At 44.7% G+C, this 25774-nt stretch overlaps 2 protein-coding genes across 2 annotated transcripts in view; both read left to right on the forward strand.

The window, feature by feature from the left end:
* The window catches only part of RPS20 (ribosomal protein S20), a 549922-nt gene that overhangs the window by 299370 nt on the left and 224778 nt on the right, over positions 1-25774 (forward strand). The window lies entirely within an intron of this gene.
* Positions 930-20521, forward strand: SDR16C5 (short chain dehydrogenase/reductase family 16C member 5). The gene is made up of 7 exons (XM_050802364.1): positions 930-1741; positions 5441-5787; positions 9536-9667; positions 12679-12778; positions 14922-15066; positions 16035-16160; positions 20172-20521. The coding sequence occupies exons 2-7, from the start codon at positions 5455-5457 to the stop codon at positions 20263-20265; spliced, it is 930 nt and encodes a 309-aa protein (XP_050658321.1). The 5' UTR covers positions 930-1741; positions 5441-5454; the 3' UTR covers positions 20266-20521.

Here is a 25774-nt window from a genome sequence, read left to right on the forward strand (position 1 = left end):
CCACTACTTACTCTCATCTTTTGTACTGATGAGATTTCTAATAATGCTCCAAATTTCTTTCTTGAGGTCCACCCAGGGCTTCTGACCAGAAAGAAGAGTGACAGCCCAGGATTCTGCTCAGAGAAGCCATGAAGATAATAGGAGGCTGATGTTTCCCAGTGTCCACCCATCTGAACTCTTGCAGGCAGAGGACACCATCAAGGGCCCATTACCCGACGTGTCTCTGCCTCAGTCCACTCTCACTCCCAGGCGCTGCTCACCTCCACACCTTAACCCATTCTGGAAGGCCCTTTGAGTCCAACTGCCTCTCCTCCTGCAGGCTGGTTGTGGACTCTGGAGGCACCTAGGGTGCATGTCTATCACCCGCACTGTTCATGAATGTGTCTCCCTTCTCCCTCCGAAGCCCTGCAACTCCCCAGAGCCCCACACAGCAGTGTCGCTGGGTGGTGACGGCTGACCTGAAACCAATGCACACACCCTTACCCCACTCACCTTCCCACATGCCTCGCATAGCTTGCCACAGTTCGCTGCTGCTGCCTAAAGCACACAAGTAACCTCTTAAGCACTGAAAAGAAAGTCGAGGGTCTCCCCTGCACCTACTTTTCTAAGCTTATACGACCTGCCTGTTTCCTCTGTCACTCAAATAAAGAACAAATGTGCAGTTCCTCTACTCCAGATCTGTCCCAGATATAGGCTGGCTAAGGCTGCTCTTCGACCCCTCACCACTTTTCCTGTCCTACTCAGCCCCGGCATGAATTTCAAACCCAATCTCATCCTGACTCCCCTGTTTTGCAATGTCTTTCAACATCCCATAATTCATTGTCATTTCTGCTCCTCATTGCCCCCAGAAAAGTTCACTCTCTATTATTAGCATTTCAGTGATGTCTTGTGCTTATATTAACTCTTTTACTGATTTATTAATGAATGTTTACTCTTTTTTTTTTCTTGACAGATATATCATCGCTGTATTTTCCGGATCGCAGTACACCCAGATGCTTAATATATCTTGATTGGGTCAGAGTGCCTGGTGACTTACTCTATCTTCATTTCTCAGCTTCATTTTGTTAGAACAAATTTCCTCGCCCTCTTCTCCTAGGCCGCCTGCCAGCGCCGCACCCACTCCCGCCCCTGCCTGCACCCCACCCACTTCCTGGGGACTCCCGAGCCCACGCCCACATCCCTTACCTCCAAGGGGCAAGGAAGCTGTTGACTTAGGTTCCCACGTGGAGCAATCAGATGCTGCTGGAGAACTCCCCGCATTGCAGGCTCCAGACAAACGACCTGGCCCCTCCCCCGTGGACGCCTACACTGCTCTTTGTTTTCTAACTCCAGAGTTCCCAGTCTCGGGGTTGTGCCTTGCAAATACCTGGGAAACTCTTCTAGCTAATGCCTGGGCCCCTCCCAACCCAGAAATTCCCATCTAATACTCTGGGGTGCAGCCTAGGCATTGAAACGTTAAGCCTAAGAGAAATCCGGCGCTCGCATCCAGTTTCCACCACCGAATTTCCAGCTTCTTAAATCTGCGGGTCCAGAAAAAGAAGATAGGAGTGCGGCCCACGTCGCGTGCTGGGGCTACTGCCGGCCCCACCCCCGGCGCTGCCGCGGCCGTCCCGCCCTTGGACTTGGCCTCGGGCAGCATCTGGGTAAACACCTGAACCTCGCTGAGTTACGAGGCAGGGACTCGGGTGCCTGGGGCAGACAAGGCCGGCTTCTCCGCGGGCAGCTAAGGAGAGTGTCCTGGGTGAGTTGCCGAGGTCGTCGGTCCTGGGTGCTGGCTCCCGGAGGAGGTGGCGCTGGCGGGGGTCGGGCGAGGCGGCCCTTTGGGCTGGTTTCACGCTGGGTCGCGCGCAAGGGGGCGCGGGTCGCCAAGCCGCGGCCGGACCCACCCGCGAGCTGGTGAGAACAGAACTCCTCCCGGGAGCGCACGGCTGCAGCGTCCCCGAAGCCCAGGCTCGCGTGGCTACGGCTAACGCAGACACCCCGCCCCCGGAGGTGAGCTGCCAGCCTCCCTCCCCACCCAGAGCAGAGGGCAGGATGCCTCCCTGGACCTTCTTCTTCGGTCCGTTCTGCCCAGGTTCCTTGCTCTCTGCTGCTCAGTGAATCCACCTCTAGGGCCCTACCACCCCCATATCACCCCTTTCAACCCAAGCTGTGATTGTCAGTCTGTCTGCCCTCCCGTTTCGTCCGGGTGCCCTCACCAGAGCCGACTTGCTGCCGCCCACTGGCCTGGGAAGCCGAGGGCGCCTGTTTGGATTGGGTAGGCCGTGAGCTAGAGACACCTAGAAACCTGCCAGATTAAATTGTATATGCTCCGTAACATTCTAGGAAAGTCTCTGCAGTAAAATAGAACCGTGCATTCACACCTGTTTGTAAGTATACTATAACCATATTTCATTGGTATAGCCAGGGATTATTAATGCATTTGCTTAACAGGAACACCAGTGGAAGTTCTAGCCATTAATTATTTTGCTGTCATTCCGTGCCTGTCACTGTTCTAGAAAGGCCTCCATGTTATGGCTGTGCCACATTATTATGGGGACTGAGGAGCAGAGGGGGAGACATGTAAGCTGGCAGGTGTTGGAATCCAAACAACTCCTCTTGCACCCCCTCCCCAACCCTGTACACCCCGCAGAGGACTTTGTGCAGAGTAGTGCCTTTTTTTTTTTTCTAATTTGTTCAAAGGTCTCACACAAGCTAGTAGTGACCACATAACGCTCCTTAATACTTTACCTATATAAACTGGTTTAATTCTCACAGCTCCTCTGTGTGGTAAGTATTCCTATGTACTATTAGAAACTCCCTTTTTAGAGGAGGAAACCGAGGCACAAGAAGGTAAATCATTTCTACCAAAGTTGTAGGGAAAATCAGTGATGTATCTGGAATTCCAAACCAAACTTTAATCTGTAGACCTCATTGCTTATGTGGGTACCCAGCAGGCACCCTAAACTTCAACTGGGGAGGGGGTAACCCAGCCTGACAAGTTCTTAGAAATCTAGTAAGCATCTGCCAAGACAGGGTTAAAAGATGGACATATTTTAGGTCTTGCATCAAGCCAACATGGAGACAGTGGAACACTGAAATCTAGAATGTTCTGACATTACGAGCATTCATGTCACCCAGGTCAATGTTGAGACTTCTGGCCACTGCTGAGGTGCTGGAGCCCTGTGATGGGAGAAGTAGACCTCTGTCCCTCTGTGTGAATTCACATAGTGATATAAAAGGGAGTGTGGTGGTCTGACCAACTACCCTTGGTATGGATTTTCCAAAGTTGGCAATGCCCAGGCTGCTGTCTGAGAAGGGTGCCTGGGGTTTCCCATTACTGTGTGCACAGTCTGACCCTCATCCTTGCAGATCCACAGGCACAGGCTCCATGACTGTGTATTTGAAATAAGAGTCCTCTTTCAGGACGCCTTCTTTTCCAGTTCTGCAGCGCCTGGGAGGCCTGAACAATCTTCTAAAAGTTTCTCTGTGAATGTAAATCACAGCAGAGATCACAGAGCGTTTGAGGTCTATTTCATCAAAGCATGGATGAAAATGTCCTTCATTTGACAAGAAGGTCCATGTTCCTTAGAGCCAGCATTCTTATTCTCTGGACAGCCCTGGACACACAGGTCAAACCTGCCTTACAACAAACTATTTTGTCCCTCTGCCAGGAAAGCTATTGCTCAATATCCCTACCTCCCACCATCATCATTTGGATATCCACTCAAAGGGTCACTTTCCAGCAGACCTCTGTTACTTCCTCCCCCAGGCCCAATCTGAATCAGCTCTCCCATCATTCTCTCTATAGCACACTGCACTTTTCTTTATAACACTATGGCTTGTAACGATTTATTTATTTGTTGAATATGTCTCTTCAACTAGATTACTTGGCTCACCTGCACAGAGATTATGAGAGGCTGCTCATCCCCTCAGCCTCAGTGCCCAGATAGAACCAGCACGGGGTGAATACTCAATAAACAGAACACATGAACCAATCTGGCCCACACCAGCTAACCAGCACAGGGACCTGAACAGTCACATACATCTTCTCTCGGATCCTCAGTCTCATCTGTACAATAAGCCAGGAACAACAGCCTGGGTCACATCAACTCTTGACATTTCCTAAGGGTGTGACCACGTACCAAGTCCTCCTGTAGATGAATCTATCCAGTCTTACTCATTAACCATAACTAGGCTGACTTCAGCCAAACTGTGAAGTGAAGACCTGCTGTTTTTTCATTACTCCCCTCCCGTCTCCTCACACCTGTGCCTTCGTCTGAGCCTCTCAATTAAGCACCCCATTCAGAGAAGGCTCCTACCCCCAGCACAGTATGCCCTCTGCTAAGTATGTCTTCTGTTCTCATCCTGAAGGAAATAAGACCTTCCCTTCTTTCTCAGCTAGTGGTTAGGAAAGCATTTTATATACTCATTCACACTAAAGTGTGAGTAACTGGTAGCAGGATGTAAGCACTAAGCTCTGTATGAGTTTGTCAAGGGGGGGGCCTTTTATTCATTCAGCAGACCTAGTAGGTGCCTTCTTGGTGGGCAGTACCATGAATCTGAGAAATGTGATAACGTCTGTAAAGCACTGACTATAAGTCAGGCATTGTGGTGATACGTGGAACATTCTCATTTCATCTGCAAAAACACCCTACGCCACGGGACCAGTACAGATGAGGATACCAAGGCCCAGTGTTAGGCCAAGAGGCTCCCCCCTGGGGTTTACAGGTAGGCAGAGGCAGTGCAGGGCAGGAGTCCAGGTCTGCCTCCCCTCTGACCTTTAATCACACAGAGTGGTAAGTGATGTGGAGTTGGTGGCGTGGGGACCTCAGAGCCTAGGGAAGGACTATCTGGTGCTGATCGCAAATCTGTCGGAAAAGGTCTAGAACATCTGGTTACTTCCTGTCAAATGCTTTCTACAAATAAGATTTTATATTTTCCTCTCAAATCTCAGATTTTATACAGTAATGCAAAATTAAAGAACGATAATGCAAATGAGAAAGCACAAACATCAAAGGAGAGAAAAATAAAGTCAGAGAGGTAGCAATTATGTTATAAACATTGTGATGTGGTCAAGACTTTGAACATAAAATCAGCCAACAGTATTCATGATTATTATGAAGAAAGGCTAACTATAAAGAATAATGAACTTATTCTTTATGTTAAATTTGGGTGCGGTGGTTACAGTTCCTGGTTAACAAACATTTCTGTTATATACTGCACGTAGCAGTCATGCAAATAATGTGCTGAGCTTAGGGCCAAGTATGAAAGTTGAGTAAATATAGTCCCTGTGGCTTCCTCCTCCCCCTTTCTGAATTCGGAGTCTGCTACCAGGAGAGCTGTTTAAATCACATAGCTCAGTTACTTTCACTATTTCAGAATATAGGAGCTCCGTGGAGTAAACAACTCAGAGGAAATGGACAAATAAGTCCTCACGTGAATCTGTCTTTCTTCATAGGTGTCAGCCAGAACATGTCTTTCAACCTGCAATCATCAAAGAAACTGTTCATTTTCTTAGGAAAATCACTGTTTACTCTTCTGGAGGCTATGATTTTTGCCTTACTCCCAAAGCAACAGAAGAACGTTGCTGGTGAAATAGTCCTCATCACAGGTGCTGGAAGTGGACTCGGAAGGCTCTTAGCTTTGCAGTTTGCCCGACGGGGATCTGTGCTTGTTCTCTGGGATGTCAATAAGGAGGGGAATGAGGAAACATGTAAGATGGCTCAGGAAGCTGGGGTCACAAGAGTGCACGCCTATACTTGCGATTGCAGCCAAAAGGAAGAAGTGTATAGAGTAGCCGATCAGGTAACTCTTGTGTGTTTACTATTATAATTTGACATATATCATGTTCTTTTTCCCTTGCCTTTCTCAGTGCCTGTTAGCCTTTCTCCAGTGTTCCTTTAATGTAGACAAGATTATAGGAGAATGGAAATTGGGACTTTTGAACTCTTATTGTATGCAAGACACTATGCTAACTACCATGTATGTATTGTAACCTTATAAAGTAAAACCCATTATTATCCCCATTTCACAAGTAGGGAGACTAAGGCTTAGGGCAGGTATGTAGCTTACCTAAGAAACACAACTAGTAAGTAGCAAGACTAAAGCTGCCACTGTGTCTGTTGACACCTGAGTACCTGCTCCTAACATTACACTGCACTGACTGTACCGGCCCCTATTACAGTATAAGTTAATGGAGGGATAGAGGCATCCTTCTTTGAGGATAAAGAAATCGAGATACAGAGACATTAAATAACCTGCCCAGGGTTCACAGACCTGGTGTGTGATAGAGGCAGGATTTGAATCCATATTCTGTCTGATTTTAAATTTAGGCTGTGTCCACCCCACCTACATTCGAAGTATTGCTCTTAAGTAGTTGTAAGACAATCAAAATCTTTTATTAATCCTAAAGACTCAGCTACGTTTTCTTCTTTGGTGTTTATACAGATACACATAAAGCTTTCAGAAAACCAAAGCTCTGACATGAGGATGGTAAGGATTTTCTTACCATCGTAGAGGCACGTGCCCATCCCTCACAAGGAATTTTTTTTTTTTTTTTTTTTTTTTTTTGAGACAGAGTTTCGCTCTTGTTGCCCAGGCTGGAGTGCAATGGCGCCATCTCAGCTCACAGCAACCTCTGTCTCCCGGGTTCAAGCGATTCTCCTGCCTCAGCCTCCCGAGTAGCTGGGATTACAGGCATGTGCCATCACGCCCGGCTAATTTTTTTGTGTTTTTAGTAGAGACGTGGTTTCTCCATGTTGGTCAGGCTGTTCTCGAACTCCCGACCTCAGGTGATCACCCACCTCGGCCTCCCAAAGTGCTGGGATTACAGGTGTGAGCTGCTGTGCCTGGCCTAAGGATTTTTGTGTCCTCACATTGGCTTAAGTACTTCACTCATCACTCTCCTGGGACACTTTGTGCCTCCCAGAATTGCCCAACTTATCGAGAAGGGAGGAACCAACCAAACCTGCCGTGAGCAGCCTGACTACATTGTAAAGTTACTCCATAGTTTCTAGGCTCAACCAGGATTTCCTTGCTAAGGTTTGCAGGTCCCTGGCAGGTAAGTTTATGACTTTCAAGTTTGTCTTTACATTTTGCCTCTCTGCTACCACCATCTCCAACCACAGGCTGCCCAGACAGGCTGGAGATCCACACCTGACAAGTTTGCTAGGCCTACACTGGGCCCACTCTTCCAAGCACAGCTGATCTCACAAATTTAGCTACTCAGAAGTTAAACACCTGGCATGTTGACTTACACTGACTACAATTTATCTGGCCAGCCGTAAGCAATAATCGGTTGATATTCAAACAATGAAGATTATTAGCTATGGGATAAACTAGTATGAAGCACTCTATAAATAATTACCTCCCTTTCCCTTTCCCCTGTAATGGTGATTTAGTTCTGCCCCAGGTGCTTGACTTCAGAAATAGCCAAACATGTCATTACCAGCTTATTATTCAGGTTTTATCACTGTGAGGTCTTGGAGGGAATTAGTTATTTGCTCCTCTGAATTCAGGGGAAGGAAATTACTCCCCATCCGTATAAACCCACCATTTCCACTTTTTATTCTGGATAGAAGGGAAAGTACCAGAGAATTTTTTTTTTTTTTTTTTTTTTTGAGATGGAGTCTTGCTCTGTCGCCAGGCTGGAGTGCAGTGGCATGATCCCGGCTCACTGCAACCTCCGCCTCCCAGGTTCAAGCGATTCTCCTGCCTCAGCCTCCTGAGTAGCTGGGACTACAGGCACGTGCCACCACACCCAGATACTTTTTGTATTTTTAGTGGAGACAGGGTTTCACCATGTCGGCCAGGATGGTCTCCGTCTCTTGACCTCATGATCCGCCCGCCTCAGCCTCCCAAAGTGCTGGGATTACAGGCGTGAGTTACCATGCCCGGCCAATACCAGAGAATTTTTAAGAAGTAGCCCATAGACAAACAATCAAAGAGAAAGCTTTCAGAGTGATATGACAGCGTTTTGTCTCTGCTGAGTCTCCGATAACTTTGAAAGCTTGTATCCCTAGGCCACAGCTTAGCCTTGAGTTCAGGTGTCCATCCTCGGAAAGAAGAAAACCAGCCAGTTGATGAAAACAGGACAGGCAGATTCTAATCTGTGCTGTGTGTTTAAAATATATACAGTCATGCACCATATAATGACATTTTGGTCAATGATAGACCATATACAAAATGGTGGTCCCACATTATGGGACAGATTATTACAGTATTTTTACTGTCCCAATGTTCTATGTTTAGATACACAAATACTTACCAATGTGTTAACAGTTGCCTGCAGTGTTCAGTGTAGTAACACACTGTACAGGTAGGTAGCCTAGGAGCAGTAGGCTCCACCATATGGCCTAAGATGTGTAGTAGGCGCACATCTAGGTTTATTAAGTATGCTCTGTGATCTTCACATAGCAACCAAGTCACCTAACAATGCACTGCTCAGAATGTATCTCCATTGTTAAGTGATTTATGACTGTATTTTCTTTTTTCCTCCATTTATTCCCTAACCCAGCCCCTTCTTCATTTGTGCAAAGTCTTGATCTATACCCCATTTGGCTATAATGAAGCTATTCTTATGTCCCATCACATTGATTAAAATGAAATGCCACAAACAGAGCACAGAACAAAGTTACTAACCACTGAGTAGAAGAACAGCTGTAACTGTAAACAGAAAGTAGAGTTTCGACAATGGACTCGTTTTAAGAAAAACAGGAAAAGCACATCAAAACTTGATCTCTGGAGGCCAGGCGCAGTGGCTCACACCTGTAATCCCAGCACTTTGGGAGGCCAAGGCGGGTGGATCACAAGGTCAGGAGATTGAGACCATCCTGGCTAACACGGTGAAAACCCGTCTCTACTAAAAATACAAAAACAAAATTAGCCGAGTGTGGTGGTAGGCACCTGTAGTCCCAACTACTTGCGAGGCTGAGGCAGGAGAATGGTGTGAACCCAGGAGGTGGAGTTTGCAGTGAGCCAAGATCGTGCCACTGCACTCCAGCCTGGGCAACAGAGGGAGACTCCATCTCAAAAAAAACGAAAAAAAAAAACCAAACAAACACACACAAAAAAACTTGATCTCTGGTACACTGTAGACTCAGCAATGTAAATAAACCAAACTGTATTTATTTATTCATTTAGACGCAGTCTTGCTGTGTCACCCAGGCTGGAGTGCAGTGGCGTGATCTTGGCTTACTACAACCTCTACCTCCCTGGTTTAAGCAATTCTCCTGCCTCAGCCTCCCGAGTAGCTGAGACCAGAAGCATGCGCCACCATGCCTGGCTAATTTTTGTAATTTTAGTAGAGACAGGATTTTGCCATGTTGGCCAGGCTGTTCTCAAACTCCTGTCCTCAAGTCACCCACCTGCCTCGGCCTGCGAGAGTGCTGGGATTACAGGTGTGAGCCACTGAGCCTGGCCCCAAGCTGTATTTTTAGAGTGCATAAACTCAGTATGAATTAACCAGGATAAAAAAACATAAAACTGTGGGAAAATAAAATCTAGATCATATAAGGAATTACTACATTGGTGGTGTTGCTCTTATTCAATTCAGGTTAAAAAAGAAGTCGGCGATGTTTCCATCCTAATCAACAATGCCGGAATCGTAACAGGCAAAAATTTCCTTGACTGTCCAGATGAGCTTATGGAAAAGTCATTTGATGTGAATTTCAAAGCACATTTATGGGTAATAATTGTTTCTTCTCATAATAAATGTAAAGTTACTCTGGCATTTAGAAGTACTTTCCTCTTGCTCTTTTACAATGTTATTAGCCTCTAAGTAAAGCAGAGACTTCTCAATTTTGGACTTGTCCTGGTCTACGCAGTTGTCCTCTTCTGATGCCACTTAATCTACAGCTCCCAGGACCTCTGCTCAGGGAATCCTACAAGGACAGAACTGTCCTCATGGTCCTGCTACCATGTATTGATTAGCTGCAAATGTTAGGGAATACTCCAGGTGGCTCACATATTTTCCTTAAAACAGCTTGGTAAGATAAGGGATCATAGAACGTAAAAGATTTGCTCCATAGCGGGTAACTAAACTTAGACAGGACCAGGGTAGCATTGTAATTTGTCTAAGCTGGGACACTTTTGGAAGTGAAATTCAGCATTATTAATGAGCAAGCGTTAATCAGGTCTGTTATGGGCAAACCAAAACCTACAGTCACCTTCGTTAGTACCCAACCAGAGAAATTAGAGGCTCCACTGGTAACCCGGGTTACCACCTGCTACCAGCACTAAAAACACAGTCCTGACTTCTAAAGCTACCCACTCAATTCCAGAAGTTGCATTTTTCTGGCATGTGCTGAGACCAGCCATCTCAGGCCTCCCCACACTATGCATGCACCGTCTTGCTACCTCTCCCAGCTTTTATTAAAAGTTTACTTTTATTTTACTTTATCATTTTATTTTAATTTTTTGAGACAGAGTCTCCTTCTGTCTCCCAGGCTGGAGTACAGTGGTGCAATCTCAGCTCACTGTAACCTCCGCTTCCTGGATTCAAGCGATTCTTGTGCCTCAGCCACCTGAGTAACTGGGATTACAGGTGCGTGCCACCACACCCGACTAATTTTTTGTGTTTTTAGTAGAGACAGGTTTTTGCCATGTTGGCCAGGCTGGTGTTGAACTCCTGGCCTCAAGTGTTCCATCTGCCTCGCCTTCCACAGTACTGGAATTACAGGACTTTTGACCTGTTTGGTTGCAGCCCTGCTCGTAGCTCGTCATTCCTGGGCAAGGCTGTCTCCCGGGAGTCTTTGCTGGAGATTTCTGAGCTCCTCCTCAATTCTCCTCACACCTTTCTGCCCAACTCTTCTTTAGCAGCCTTCAAATGTAATTTGGAATTTGTAGATTTTCTGTCCCCTATTTCCACCAAAAATGTAATGGTGCTGGTGCTATTCTTGGTGTTTTGTAAAGTTTTCAGGAGAAAAATGGAAAGATTCAGAATTTAGTGGCTACCATGTTCCTACAGGAGCTACTGCAAATGATTTATCTTGTCCCAAATGTCCCTCTCCTTTTGCTTATACTCATATATAGTTGGAATGAAGATAAAGATCATGGTCCCTGGAAGTCTCCACTCCCACTCCCATGGCTTTGTGGGGGTTTTTTTTGTTTGTTTGTTTTGGTTTTTTTTTTGTTTTTTTTTTGAGATAGAGTCTGACTCTGCTGCCAGACTGGAGTGCAGTGGCACAATCTCGGCTCACAGCAACCTCCACCTCCCGGGTTCAAGCAATTCTTCTACCTCAGCCTCCCAAGTATCTGGGACTACAGGCATGCACCACCACGCCCAGCTACTTTTTGTATTTTTAGTAGAGACGGGATTTCGCCATGTTGGCCAGGCTGATCTCAATCTCTTGACCTTGTGATCCTCCCACCTCGGCCTCCCAAAATGCTGGGATTACAGGTGTGAGCCACTGCACTCGGCCTGACTCTGTGTTCTTTTCCTACCTCTCTGTTTTTCCCCAGGTGCCTTCATGTTCTCTCTCTCTCTCTCTCTTTCTCTCTTTCTTCTTCTCCGTCTTCCTTCCTTCCTCCTCCTCCTTCTTTTTCCTCTTCTTCTCCTTTTTCTTCTTCTCCCTCCTCCCTCCTCCTTCCTCCTCCTTCTTCTTTCTCCTTCTTCTTCCTCCGACTCCGACTCCTCCTCTACTTCCTCTTTTTCTTCCTCCTCCTCCTCCTCCAATGCTGGTGTTTCCCTGGCTCCTATCACTCCTTATGTCCTCTCACTCCCTTTACTTCTTCTGGGCAAGTTCATGTACATTCTTTAAGCATCTGCACGTTGCCAGGCACAAAGACAGTGACTCAATTGCTAGAGTGTCCAAGAGCTACCTGAAGGCTGGGCTCTCAAAGGCAGTATCCCTACTGAGAAGTGTCCCAACTCATGGCAGACCCCGGATTGTTTGCTGCACTGCTTCCTTTTGCTTTGTTTTGATTTCCCACCTCTCTCTACCTGTTAGTTTCTGTCTGAGACTTATTGCAATGCAGGCAAACAAGTGAGGTTTGGCCTTTGTAAGAGATCCCTTTTCTCACCTCCATGTCTTTGGATGTGATTAGTTACTCCTTTGTTGCAGAAGATGTCTTCTTCAAAAGCTCGTTTCTGTCTCCTTTACGTTCTTTCTCCAGACCCCCAGTCAATGGTGAAGGTGTTGGACAGTATACAGATGTGCCCTCTTTCTAATAGATATTCTGTTTTATGAAATGGAACAAAAATAAGAAACTTATTTTAAAGAGTAGAGATGAGTTTAAAACAAAGTGCTCTTTTAAAATTGAAGTCAACAACCAGATGTCCTGTGAACAATGTTCAGGGAAAATTTGAAACTCAAAATCAAGCTAAGGAGAGAGAAGGCAATCTAAATCTAAAGCATCATGTTTGTGAGGTTTGGGGTTGTGGCTGCCACAACAAAGATTTTCCCATACTCCGTCAATTCTTGTCTTAATATTGTGTCGTTAAAAGTCAAATATGAGCAAAAACGTAAGTCTGAATAAATCATTTTAATAATACTGGAATTGCCATAAAAAATTGATCTAACAGGTTAAATAAGTTAAAATGATTGCTTTCTAGATGTTTAAGTTTTTATATCCCCATACCTTCAGATATTTTATGGGCTGAAAAGAAAGATTTTTTGATCACAATGAGTATATAAATATCTGATAAAATTATACAATGTGGCATTAAACATCAAAAGTTTTCCTTTGTCTTCTTAGACTTATAAAGCCTTTCTACCTGCTATGATTGCTAATGACCATGGACATTTGGTTTGCATTTCAAGTTCAGCTGGATTAGTTGGAGTAAATGGGCTGGCAGGTAAGAAAAACGTAGCCATTTACAATTGCAAAATTCCCTATAACTTTAACTTGCATAATAGCTCTGAATAATTAGCACTGACTTGATGTCCTAATGATAAAGAATAATAAGCTAAAAAGTATAGTCAATAAGTGGTTGATAACTTCATCGTGTAGCAAAACCGCCCATCAGATAGACTTACGTGAAATTGGACTGTGCCCTTTGGAATCATTAGGTCTTATGCAGTCCCCTTGGTTTAAAAGAGAGAGAAGCCTCACTGATAATTTTTTTGCACAAGTGATCAACATAACAACTGTCCTCCAAACTTCACACTGACACTGTCACAGGATGGTAAGGAGGATGACCCTGTCTTCTCCTGAAGTTTCCTTTAAGTGATCTCCCCACTGCTGTGAGTTTGGATAAAGTTTCTTCACCTCAAGAAACCTAAAGTTAACTGCTTTGTTTTTCCACTGGTTGAAGACCTGCAGGAAGTGGCGGGCATTTTCATCTCCCTTGCAACAGCCAACTGACTTGACAGTAGCAGTGGGGAGGAGGCAAAGAGATCCTTCGAGAGCCTCAACCAAGGAGGCCCAACTTGGGAGCTGGCTCTAGAAGGAACAGAAACCTTGACCTAACCTACCATGGCATCCCCTAGTGCAAATGTCCCATGTCCTGGCTTACAAGGATTGCTAAAACTCATCCAACAGAACTGTAGCAGCAACATTCGGGTAACAGATAAGCCGGTTTGCCAGTTCGGTAGTTCCTAATGCTTTGAAGCAAAGTGGCATAGTTCAAGATTGACAAAACCAGTCTTAGCTCAGTATGTCCATCACATGAATAGGTTTTTCAGAACCACCAGTCACCCTAAATATCACCAATCTATCCTCCTTATGACCCAGGACTTCCCTTCCTCTCTCCTTCTTAGAACTTATCAGCTATTATCTTACCTCTGTCTTATACATCTGTTAAGTCACAGGCCTTTGAAATCATTCAGGTATATTTACAGCTCCTTATCAATCCTTTTCAGACAGAATATTCCTGTCTTCAGATACAGGACTCTCCCACCCGCAGCTCATCTTAGAAACAAGTGTAAGCCTTTGGTATTTCCCATCGTGTGAGTCTTTACTCCCCTGCATCAGAACCACCAGGGATGCCAGTTTAGCATGCAGATTCCTTGGGTCATGGGCCATATCTGCTCATCAGAATCTCAGGGGTCAAGGGGCTCAGCTGTATTTATACCTGATGATTTCAATTACCCTAGAAGCTGCTCTGGACTCCTCCTCCCCCTTCCCAGTCTCTAGCCTCTGATCCACTGTCTGGACAGCACTGGGGCTGGACAACCCCATGCCTGGCACTTATAAACTGGCTCTTACCAATTGCAGTAGCTGCACCGTAACATAGCAAGTTTAAATATGCCTCCTCTGAATGTGTGGGGCAAAGGAAAGTGTTAATGCACCTCAACACCATTTCTTCTCCAAACTTTTTCACTTAGTCAATTGAATAGTCAGATGTTTTGTTAAAACAAGTATGATTAAAGACAAAAAGTTCAAAATGGACACAAGTGCCACTTTCCATTCCTCCCTCTGCCCCTACCCTGCATTTTCAAGGTATTGAAGAGGTGGAGGTTGAAGCTACCAAGCCCTTTGTTTTATTTGTTGTTGTTGTTGTTGTTGCTGTTGTTGTTTTTCTGGAAGTAAAGGAAAGAGAGTTGGAAGAAAACTTGATCTGAGAATCACAACCCATGCTGGCCTCTCTTGCCTAGATTCCTATATCAGTTAGTGTTTTGTTTCTTCTTTTGAATGTCTTCATGCCCCAGTGGGATTGCAATTTTTTGAGACAGGGCCTCATGTAAGAACTAGCACAGGGGCTCACAATGCATTGACTTGCTAGTAAAGTCCAGCAGTGTGACCTGAGGCAGGATCTCTGCAGCCCTTCTTGTGCTGGGCCTCACTTGATCATTGTCAGCTGACCCTGATCTTCAGTTAACCATGTCCCTTCCCACTCCCTACTCACTTCTTCCAGTGGGAGTAGACCAAGATTACACAAAAGGAGAACTCTGAAATTGTTTTCTTATTATCTGTTGCTGTTAGCATTATGGGTAGACCTTAAGGTAATGCCATTTTAAAACTTTGGAATATACATGAACATGCTTTGTCTTTTGCAGATTATTGTGCAAGTAAATTTGCAGCCTTTGGGCTTGCTGAATCTGTATTTGTAGAAACATTTGTCCAAAATCAAAAGGGGATCAAAACCACAATTGTGTGCCCCTTTTTTATAAAAACTGGAATGTTTGAAGGTTGTACTACAGCGTAAGTATACCCTTTAATTTCACAGAATCTACACTTTTAAAAATGATTTGCTATCTATTTTATTTTGTTCTGTTTTTTAAAGTTGTTTAAAATATATTGTTCTGGGATTCAGTATGATTTATAAATGGTCTTAGAATTCTGAGGTCTTTCTTAGTATGTGTTTGTGTGAAGGATACCAAGTTGAATGGGAATGGTTTATCAAGGCAGTGTCTCTCTGATAGCCCCCCAGGCCCTGCATCTGTTCCACCATCTCCCAGGCTCTCCTGTCCACATCCCCTTCCTGCCATCCAATCCCATTATGCCCCCTCTCTGATTCCAGAAGGACTGGCAATCATTGGAGAGATACTGTCTTGGTCATACAGAAGGAGTTGCTATAATGAACTATCATACACTAGGTGGCTTAAACAAGAAAAATGCCTTTCTCACAGTTCTGGAGGCTAGGAGTCCAAGACTAAGGTGCTGATAGGCTCTTCTCAGACAGGCACTAATCCCATTCATCAGGGCTCCACAATGGTGACCTAGCTACACCTCAAAAGCCCCACCTCTAAATGCCATCACATTGGGAGTTTAGGCTTCAACATGTGAGTTTTGTGGGGGACACAAATACCCAGGCCATAGCAGTCACAGACGCCCAATTCTGTATCTCATGGAGACTACAGGCAATGTGTTTTCAACAGCTTGCCTTACAAATATTTGGAATATTTGTTTAATATGATTTCACATATATGTATATTGTAATATCAGTGTGTTAATGAGAATCACTTTTCATTTCATATTTTAGTTATGTTACTACTGACTGCATTGACACATTGACAATAAAGGAGTAAATATAAAAATAAATGAAATTTGAAAGGGAAAGAAAAAAGTGATAACGTCTTAAAACCTTTTATCCCTAATTTGAAAAACTATCTTTATTTGTGAATTTGGCCTTTGGGGTTTTTTTTAATTGTTGTCATTTTATATTCTAGTTGTCCTTCTCTGTTGCCAATTCTGGAACCAGAATATGCCGCGGAAAAAATAGTAGAAGCTATTCTACAAGAAAAAATGTACTTCTATATGCCAAAGTTTTTATACTTCGTGATGTTTCTTAAAAGGTAATTATGTTAGCTTCTATTACTTCCCTAACATGCCAATCTACAGTTTACTCCAAATCCCACCAGGAGAAGCCACTTTAAAAATACCTGATAAATTAAAATTCATTCATTTAATTCTATTAAGTCCTGTTAATTCTATCATTGTGCCCATTGCTGACACAATACCAAATTTACATAGTTGCAGTGCCCCCATGAGTCAAGAAAATGGGGTCTAACCCTTCCTGCCACCTTAGTATCGAATTATTCTGAAAAAGAAGTGAATGTACTGGCAGATGGAAAGATTGAAATGATCATTTTTAGGAGAGATTTTCTTGTGCTCATGATAAAATAATCCTGTTGGAATAGATATTGTATCCATGCCTCCTCAGGTACAGGGCCCCAAAGTCAAGGCTAGACAGTAAGCCAAGTGCTACAGAAATTTGTGGTATGAGTACGATTAGTAATACATAATAAATTCGAACTCTTAGGATGGTTAAAGAATTTGAGGGAAAAAACGTAAAACCACCTCTTAAAAGCACAAGAAAGGGCTGGGAGCAGCGGCTCACATTTGTAATCCCAGCACTTGGGAGTTCAAGGTGAGAGGATTGTTTGAGGTCAGGAGTTCGAGACTACCTGGGAAACAAAGCAAGACCCCATCTCTACAAAAATAACAAATAAGCCAGGCATGGTAGTGCAAGCCTGTAGTCCCAGCTACTTAGGAGCCTGAGTCAGGAGGGTTGGTTGAGCCCAGGAATTTGAAGCTGGTACACACCTATAGTCCCAGCTAGTCAGGAAGCTGAGGCAGGAGGATTGCTTGAACCCAGGGGTTTGAGGCTGCAGTAAGCCACGATCAGACCACTGCACTCCATCTTGGCAACAGAGTGAGACTCTGTCTCTTAAAAAATAAAAAAAGTACACAGTGACGCATGCCTGTAATCCCAGCTACTCCGGAGGCCGAGGCAGGAGAATCGCTTGAAACGGGAAGGCAGAGGTTGCAGTGAGCTGAGGTCACGCCGTTGCCCTCCAGCTTGGGCAACAAGACCAAAAACTCCATGTCAAAAAAAAAAAAAAAAAAAAAAAAAAAAGTAGAAAAAGCATTCTTGTGCACCCTTCCCTGCTCTCCATGGAGTTTCAGTGCTGAAATTCATAGGTACTGAATGAGCATTTGACCCGGTTACAAGGATAGTGGTGCGCTGCTGATTCCTGTTACCTCAATTCATTTTCTAGACTGTAACAGGTCATCTAGTTAAATCTTGCCTCACTGGGCTTTCTGCTCTGTGAGGAAGCACCTTGAGTTGAAATCTGCCTCGTTTGAACTTCCCCTCATTGGTTTGTGCTTCTCCCCCAGCTCCATGTGCAATTCCATCAGTCTTGCCAATGACAATTCCTAGTAATTTGAAGATAGATATTATACCTCACATCCACTACATGGCCAGCAGCCATTGCCCATCCAGTGTACAGAAATTTCTTTTCTCATTAGCTAATTATCTCTACTTTGTACAATGAACCAAATGTCATTCTTGCATCCTATCATTTCTCCAGGCTTCATCTGGCACAGGAGGGGTCAGAATGCCTGACTGAGGCTGTGTGGGACAGAGCAAAGGATCCTTGATAAGCAATTCGAAATCCAGGCTTATGATCCCACTATTGACTAAGTCTGTGACTCTGAGCATGCCCTTTATTCTCCAGGTTTTGGCTTCTTCATTTACAATGTAGAGACAATGTTTGTCATAGCTTGTAGATTCATGTAATGCACTGTTTATTGGGCAAGGTGTGCATTCACACAACACACTAAGTTCTTTTTGCTTAATAGATAGATTATATTACAGTAATGCCAATGGTAAGAACATGGAACTTAATTTTTCTACTTTGAATAACTGTGAAGATTATGTTTAGTTTTATGACATACTAGTTATGGGACATGTTTTGAGAGAGGGCTAGATAGCTGCTGAGTAAGCCAAAGGCAAGGTGAAGAAGCTCAGTAAAGGCAGTCACATCAAACACTCCACCAAACATTCATTCAGCAAACATTCAGAGAGTGCTGTGTGTGTCATGAATCACCCACCATCCAAGGATCTGCGCTCAGGGTTACAGCAAAGAACAAGACAAACAGTGGTCCCTGCCCATGTGGAAATCACTTCCTGTGGGGTGAGGGGACAGAAAAGAAACAAAAAAAAAAAACAGTAAAGTAAAAGAAAAGACCGTAAGTGCTCTAAAGAAATATAAAGCAGGAAAGGGAAAAAAGGAAATCCCACAGTGGGAGGTAGATGGGTGCAAGTTGAGTTTTACTTTTTTTACTTTTTTTTTTTTTTTTTTTTTTTTTTGAGATGAAGTTTTGCTCATCACCCAGGCTAGAGTCCAATGGCGCGATATTGGCTCACTGCAACCCCCACCTTCCCAGGTTCAAGTGATTCTCCTGTGTCAGGCTCCCGAGTAGCTGGGATTACAGGTGCCTGCCACCATGCCTGGCTAATTTTTGTATTTTTAGTAGAGTCGGGGTGTCACCACATTGGCCAGGCTGGTCTCGGACTCCAAGTGCTGGGATTACAAGCGTGAAACACTGCGCCTGGCCAAGATTTACGTTTTTTTTTTTAATTTTACTTATTTAATTTTTTTGGGAGACAAGGTCTTGTTCTGTCACCCAGGCTAGAGTGCAGTGGTGCGATCATAGCCCACAGCAGCCTCAAACTCCCAGGCTCAAGTCATCCTCCCACCTCAGCCTCCCAAATAGCTGGGACTATAGTTGTGCACCATTATGCACAGCTAATTTATTTTTATTTTTTTAGAGATGGGGTCTTGCTATATTGCCCAGGCTGGTCTCAAATTCCTGGCTTCAAGCAATCCTCCCACCTCAGCCTCCCAAGGCGTTGGGATTACAAGCATGAGCCACCACATCTCGGCGAGATTTAATTTTTTTTTTTTCTTTTGAGACAGACTCTTGCTGTGTTGCCCAGGCCGGAGTGCAGTGGCACGATCATGCCTCACTGCAACCCCCCACCTCCCGGTTTCAAGCAATTCTCCTACCTCAGCCTCCTGAGTAGCTAGGATTACAGGCATGTGCCACCACGCCTGGCTAATTTTTGTGTTTTTAGTAGAGACAGGGTTTCACCATGTTGGCCAGGCTGGTCTCAAACTCCTGACATTGTGATCTGCCCGCCTCAGCCTCCCAAAGTGCTGGGATTATGGGCATGAGCCACCGTGCCCAGCCTGTGAGATTTCATTTTAAGAGTGGTATTTAATGGGTGGGGGTAGTCTCATAAAGAAGGTAGTAGTTGACTAGAGACTTGAAACGGTGGAGGGGATGAACCACCTGTAGATCTTGGGGTGCCCAAACAGGGGAACAAGGAGCATGGGGTCCTTTCCTTTACTCCCCACCTTAGGATGAGTCTCAGGTTTCCTGTGCCTGCTTTGTTTCCTTGCTCTGCAGTATTGAATGCTAAGGCCAGTGGAGCAGAGTGCTCTGTTGGGATGATGATCATGCATATATATGGCTTTGCAGAGGGGCAGGCGGGGATGGAGAAAATGAAGTGTTAGTTGAGTCTTGCCCAAGGTTTGAGGAGTTATTGCATCTCATCCTCATAGTAGTCCCAGAAAGGCAGATTGATCACCTCATTTTACAGCTGAGGAAATTGAGGTCTGTGAGCTGAGTCAGTTGCCTAAGGTGGCATTGCAAATGACAAGAGCTAGGATTCCAGCCAGGCTCATCTGCCCCCAGAGCCCATGCCTACACCACAACACTTCACTGCTTCCTCTGTGTCATTGTACAGTGGAGTGATGCTTTGGAAACCGAAATGAGAAGTGAATTGAATAACTTAAGTAAAGCCACAAAACCTGTCGAGGCCCTGGGCAAGTGTCCTCTGATATAGTGAAGAAGGCCCAGTGACCCTGAGGCAGGTAGCAGTCAGGCTGCATAGTGTGTGCATGAGTGAATGACTTCATCTGCCGCAAGAGGTGACACTGCTTTTCAGTAGAGGTGGTAAAGAGGCTTTCATGAATGATAATCACGAAAGTTTATTCTTGTGTTCTCTTTAGCTTTTTGCCCCTCAAGACAGTACTGCTTATAGGTGACTATCTTGACATCTTTCATGCAATGGATGGCTTTCTTGAACGAAAGAAGAAGCTCTAAAGACCAACTTTATGGCTGAGGTCATCTGATACACAATGTTACATAATGTGTACTTCAATGAAGAAAAGTATTTTTGTCTGACAGTGGAATATAGCTGGAGACCACAAGTACCACTCCTGTTCTATTATCTGGACTAGAATTTTCAACCAATGCATTTGAAAATAATGTTGCTATCACCTATTTGGTTGAGTTTTGGTTTTTTCTTTTGCTATTTGTTTTCCAAAAATAAAGACAGCCCATTTTTGTCATTTCCATTTACCACAGATGTAAGAAAGTGATAAGCCATGGCCACAAGCTGCCCTGAGCTTTTTGGTCGTTGGGGAGGTGGCTCAAATGGAGCTGGTGGCTGTGGTTAACCTGCATTGGGGAGCAGGGCTGAGGGGCAAAGAGGACATGTGGGTATCCAGTCAGAATGCCCTCTCTCCAGAGGACACACAGCTCTGGATTCCCACCTCCTTGCTCTCTGCTCTGGCCTTTTTGAACCTGTACCACCTAATGTAGAAAAGCCCCGCCTCAAATGCCCTTCTTTCCAAAACAGCTACACAAATACTTATTTCTGAATGCTCTCCTGGATACCCAGACTGAGTGCCAGTCTGGCTAAAGGCCCATCCAGCACCATTGTCCCCAAGAGCCTTACTGGGCATTCCCTGAACCCCCCTCATAGGCGGTGATCCTAGACCAAACTCTTAAATCGAATCACTTTTGTTTCCTAGAAGACATCAAAGAGTGGTTGCTTCTTATTTTGAAGATGAAATTCTACCAAGTTAGGTTTTTTGCTATCTATTGATCCAAAAAATATATTCATGCAATTAATTTTAAGTGTTTAACTTAGTGTTTCAAGTTGGGATTCAGGTTGAGGCATTTTCCTGCAGAATGGGCAATTTTATGCATTTACATTCATCAGTGCTGCCCTCACTTCGGATCTATTGTATTCTTACAGTTTAATCAACTGGCAAAGTGCTTTCATGCTTTGGAGATTAACTACAAAAGCAAGATTAAGAAAAATATGTTAATTACCATATCCCTGGAACTCCTTCTCAGGCTGGCGGGGGCAGCCTTGCAAGAGAAACAGCAGCCTTTGTCACTTCCCTCTTGTGGGGAGCAAGGAAGGGATGAGCGGTACCTTGGGAGACCCTGTAAAAGTCTAAAGAATTGCGAATTTGACTATCTTGGGGGTAAAATGCTGTCATGGGGCAGTGATCTCAGGGAGTGTAAACTCTGGAATCCACTGTGGTCTGATTTACCTTGAGTGGCCTCCACAAACATGACAGCTCTGTCCTGTATTTCCTTTCCATTCAGAAAGCCTAAAAACAAAAAAAACTTGTTTTATGATAATACTATAACAATCATAACTCACCATTTACTGTGTCTGGCAGCAAATTAAGTATTTGACAAACGTTATTTCATTAAACAAGACTGTCAATCATTACTCAAAGAATGATGAAGGTATTTGGTGTATGCCAAAGAATAAAGGCGTTTTATTTCACAGAGTGACATCTTACTCCACTGTAGATGTGTACTGAGAGGATAACAAAGGCCCTCTTAGAGTCACCCACCGACGTTCCAAATCCTTGGTTAACAAGGTTAATTAAGAAAGAAGCACAATATTGCTGTAATATTACAATTCCAGAAGCGTATCTTCTAGGGTCCTGTCTATTTAGTTGAAGAATAAAGCTCAGACTCTTCGGGGATTCAGTACAACAAAGGTCCAGGAGCACTGCAGGCATCCCCCACGTCATAACATCATTAATAGCAATTATTTCTAATTGGAGTGCATCTTGGCTGGACTGTGACAAAGCCCTGAAATTCAATTGTGGTTTTACAATACCCATAAAATTGTCTAAACAAATTCAGATTTACTTGAGACACTTCTATGAGAAGAGACCACATGTAAATTAGAGGATTCTAGAGGGCACTAAATAACAAGGTGATTTAATGCCCCGGGGAGCGAGGAGTGCTCTCAGCATGTGTGTCATGCCCGTTTCCATCCGAAATTTAGTCCTAATGTAGCCATGACCAAGAGCCCAACACCTAAGCAATCCTGAGGAAACGGAGGGACACAGGGCCAGGGCTGTGCCCCATGCCTGGGCATTCTGCCCTGCAGGGCGCATCTTCCAGCATCTTGTACTCACTGAGCTGCTCCAAAGCAGAGAAGAATTCTTGGTGTAAGAAGGAGTTTGACTGGGTAAAAATGTGTGCCACGCATTGTGTGTGTGTGTGTGGTTTTACATTGTGATGCTGTCTTAGTCCACTGGCTGTGTGTGTGTGTGTGTGTGTGTGTGTATGTGGTTTTACATTGTGATGCTGTCTTAGTCCACTGGGGGGTGTGTGTGTGTGTGTGTGTGGTTTTACATTGTGATGCTGTCTTAGTCCACTGAGGGGTGTGTGTGTGTGTGTGTGTGTGTGTGTGTGGTTTTACATTGTGGTGCTGTCTTAGTCCACTGGGGCCACCATAACAAAATGCCACAAATTGGGTACTTTAAACAACAGAAATTTAATTCTCATAATTCTGGAAACTGGGAGTCCAAGATCAAGGTGGCAGCTGATTCATTTTCTGGTGAGGGCTCTCTTGCTGGCTTGTGGAGAGAGAGAGAGAGAGGGTGGCAGGGAAAGAGGGAAGGGGAAGGGAGAGGAGGGGAGGGGAGGGGAGGGGAAGGGAGGGGAGGGCAGGGGTGGGGGAGCTATTTCTTCTTCTTCTGAAGACACCGGTTCCATCATAAGGGCTCTACTTTCTTGACCTCATCTAACCCTAATTACCTCCCAAATTCCCATATCATTCCTCATAAATTTTGGGGGAACACAGACATGCAGTCCATAACAGATGCCAAGATAGAAAAAGAAACCAGACCACAAATGACATTTATACTCCTTAGAGTCCTCACGCTGAGATGGTCACTGTTCATCAGATGAAATCATTTAAAATCTTGGAGGCAGAGTGAATTGAGAATGCCTGAAAGAAACTAATTCCAACCTCCGAGAGTCAGCACTTGAGAAAAACATGACTGAGAATCTGGGCCACCAGACAAAAACTGTTGTGAAGCCAGAAGTCCTGTGCAGAGCAGCTCTGGGACGAACATGTCTGGTACTAGGCACCCTCAACATTCCAGGCTCATGAACCAGGTTGGACTTGGAGCAGGGCTCACGCATGTAATTCCAGCTCTTTGGGAGGCCAGGGCAGGAGGATAGCTTGAGGCCAAGAATTCAAGACCAGCCTGGGCAACATAGCAAGACCCTGTCTCTACAAAAAATTTAAAGATTAGCCGGATGTGGTGGTGCACACTTGTAGTCAGAATTCATCACATGACTAAAGCAGCCCTCAAAGGATGCTGAGAAATATGGTATTGATTTTGCACCACCCTGAGCCACCTAAACATAGGGGCTATAGTAATAGGGGTCCTATTACTATGTGAAAAGATAAGAAAAAGATAAGAAAAGATAAGATCCAGATGTTGGATGTTAACTTACAGTTTCTGCCACAGTCTTTCACATATATTTATGTATTCTCTTCTAATCAGATAGAACCCACAGACCCTCTCCACTGTAAAGATCTGCCCAGTCACTGCAGGTCACCAGAAGTCCAGAACCTATGGGCTAGGCAGCACCCTCCATCAGATCCTCATGACTCCTCATGGCCGAATGACCAAGAAGAGACAAGGTGAGTGATTCACCCCCATCTCACTCTACATACAGTGGTGCATGAGAAGCAGGATAGCCATGAGTCAGAAATGAGAAGGAAAGGAGATGGGAGGAGTGAAAGGGAGGGGAAGGAAGGGGAGGAGAGGGGTTAAAAAAAAAAAAAAAAAGAAAAGAGAAGGGGAGGGGAAGGAAAAGAGGAGAAGAGAGGAGGGGATTCAAGGGAAGGGGAGAAGAGAAGAGGGAAAGGGGAGGGAGAGGAGAAGGGAGGGGGAAGGAAGAGGGAGAGGAATAGAGTGAGGGGAAGCCAGGAGACTTTCCATTCAAAACCAGGAAGTGGGCAGAAGAAACACAGTGATGGGATTTTGCTGGGCAGGAATCACAAGTGCTTCCTTTCTCAGGCAGCCCTGTCTGCTTCTACTCTGTGATATGCCATCTTGACCATTGCCCTCCATGAACCTAGAGGGTTCTTTGTTGTTTAACATTTTCCCCACAGCTGAGGTGAGCTTTGCGGACTATATTCTCTCTTAAGGCTACATAGATTGTATAGTTTTAAACTAGAGGGAGGAAGAATTATAGCCTGTGTCAAGGCTGTCTTCACTTTTGCAATACAATTGCCTCCAATAACTCAGTTGGCTTCTTGTGTATTTATTTCATCCCCCTCATTGGCCATTTAAACCACTGCCACAGATCTTGCTTGGATGAAGCTTTAAGCCTGAACACTGCTCTGTAATTGGCACCTGTGCTCTGCCCATGCCTGCCTCTGTCTCTGTTTGGTGGATGTGGTGGGAAAGGTTTAAGGGAAAGGCCACACCCATGGTGTGATGTTTATTGCTGGCTGGATCCCAGGTCTGGCATTCAATCCTTAACGGAAGGTGCTGGGGAAAAGTTTAGGACCACAGTATTTCTTCCCCTAAGGCCATTGTCTGGGATCTACACTTCTGAGGGCTCCCATCAGGCACAGAGGGTATTGGCTGTTTCAACCCTCCAAGGCTCCAAATTGCCATGCTCTCAGTCAGCTAGGCTTGCAGGTAGAGAGGGCTGGCTTCCTTCCCTCCTCTGCTCGCACACTGTGCTCTCCAGCCTGAGCTCCCTTCTGTGAGTCTCTGCTAAAAAGCTGCAGAGCACCCAAGCCACAGAAAAATTCTGAATTTGTCTTACCTTTTCCCCTCATGCTACAGTCATACTCAGCAGGTAATACATTTTCCAGGGCAGAGTAGGATCCATTTGAACCAAATGTTCCCACTGCCAAACAAGTATGCCCAGATTTCTGCAGAATCTGGAAGATTCTGAACACTTAAACCACCTCTCACCTAACAACACGACCTTCGTTATACCGCATATTTCCATTTCCATTATGTGGAGCACCTCCTGCGGGGTACTAAGTTCTGTATTCGCTATAACTGTGGCCCCAAGTAAACAGCCATGTAAGAGTTTGAAAGTGTGCTCTTCTCAGGTGAAAGTCCAGAGGAAGACAAACCATTTCTTCTATGTTGGTTCTGCTCTAAGAAGCAGGAACCCAGGCTACTGACAGCCCCTCGCTCTGCCATCCCAAGAATATGACCATCATCTTTAGGGTCAAGAGAATGGCAGACCTAGGAAGGGATAAAGTCGAAAGCAATCAAGGCACCGATTTGCCTTTTAAGAATATTTCTATTCCCTAGAAAGCAGACTCACATTAAAAAAACATAATACAAAGACTATTTCTAGAAGCTCACACAGCACTCCCCTCAAATACTATTATTTGAGATGCAAGGATGCAAGGGAGATGGGTGATTGCAGTTTCTAGGACAGTAGCCATAATTCCGTCGAATGACTGTGAAAATTTCTAAGAGTAGGAAAGCAGGCATTAGTAATCCTGGACACGGGCTCTCTC

Source organism: Macaca thibetana, chromosome 8 (genome assembly GCF_024542745.1).
Source record: "Macaca thibetana thibetana isolate TM-01 chromosome 8, ASM2454274v1, whole genome shotgun sequence".
Classification (NCBI taxonomy): domain Eukaryota; kingdom Metazoa; phylum Chordata; class Mammalia; order Primates; family Cercopithecidae; genus Macaca; species Macaca thibetana.

Bases quoted from the DNA above. Each gene is read 5' to 3' on its own strand.
- SDR16C5 (XM_050802364.1), top strand. From the start codon at position 5,455: ATGTCTTTCAACCTGCAATCATCAAAGAAACTGTTCATTTTCTTAGGA. The intron at 9,668-12,678 runs GTAATAATTGTT...TTGTCTTCTTAG, and splicing joins ATTTCAAAGCACATTTATGG to ACTTATAAAGCCTTTCTACC. The intron at 12,779-14,921 runs GTAAGAAAAACG...TGTCTTTTGCAG, and splicing joins TGGAGTAAATGGGCTGGCAG to ATTATTGTGCAAGTAAATTT.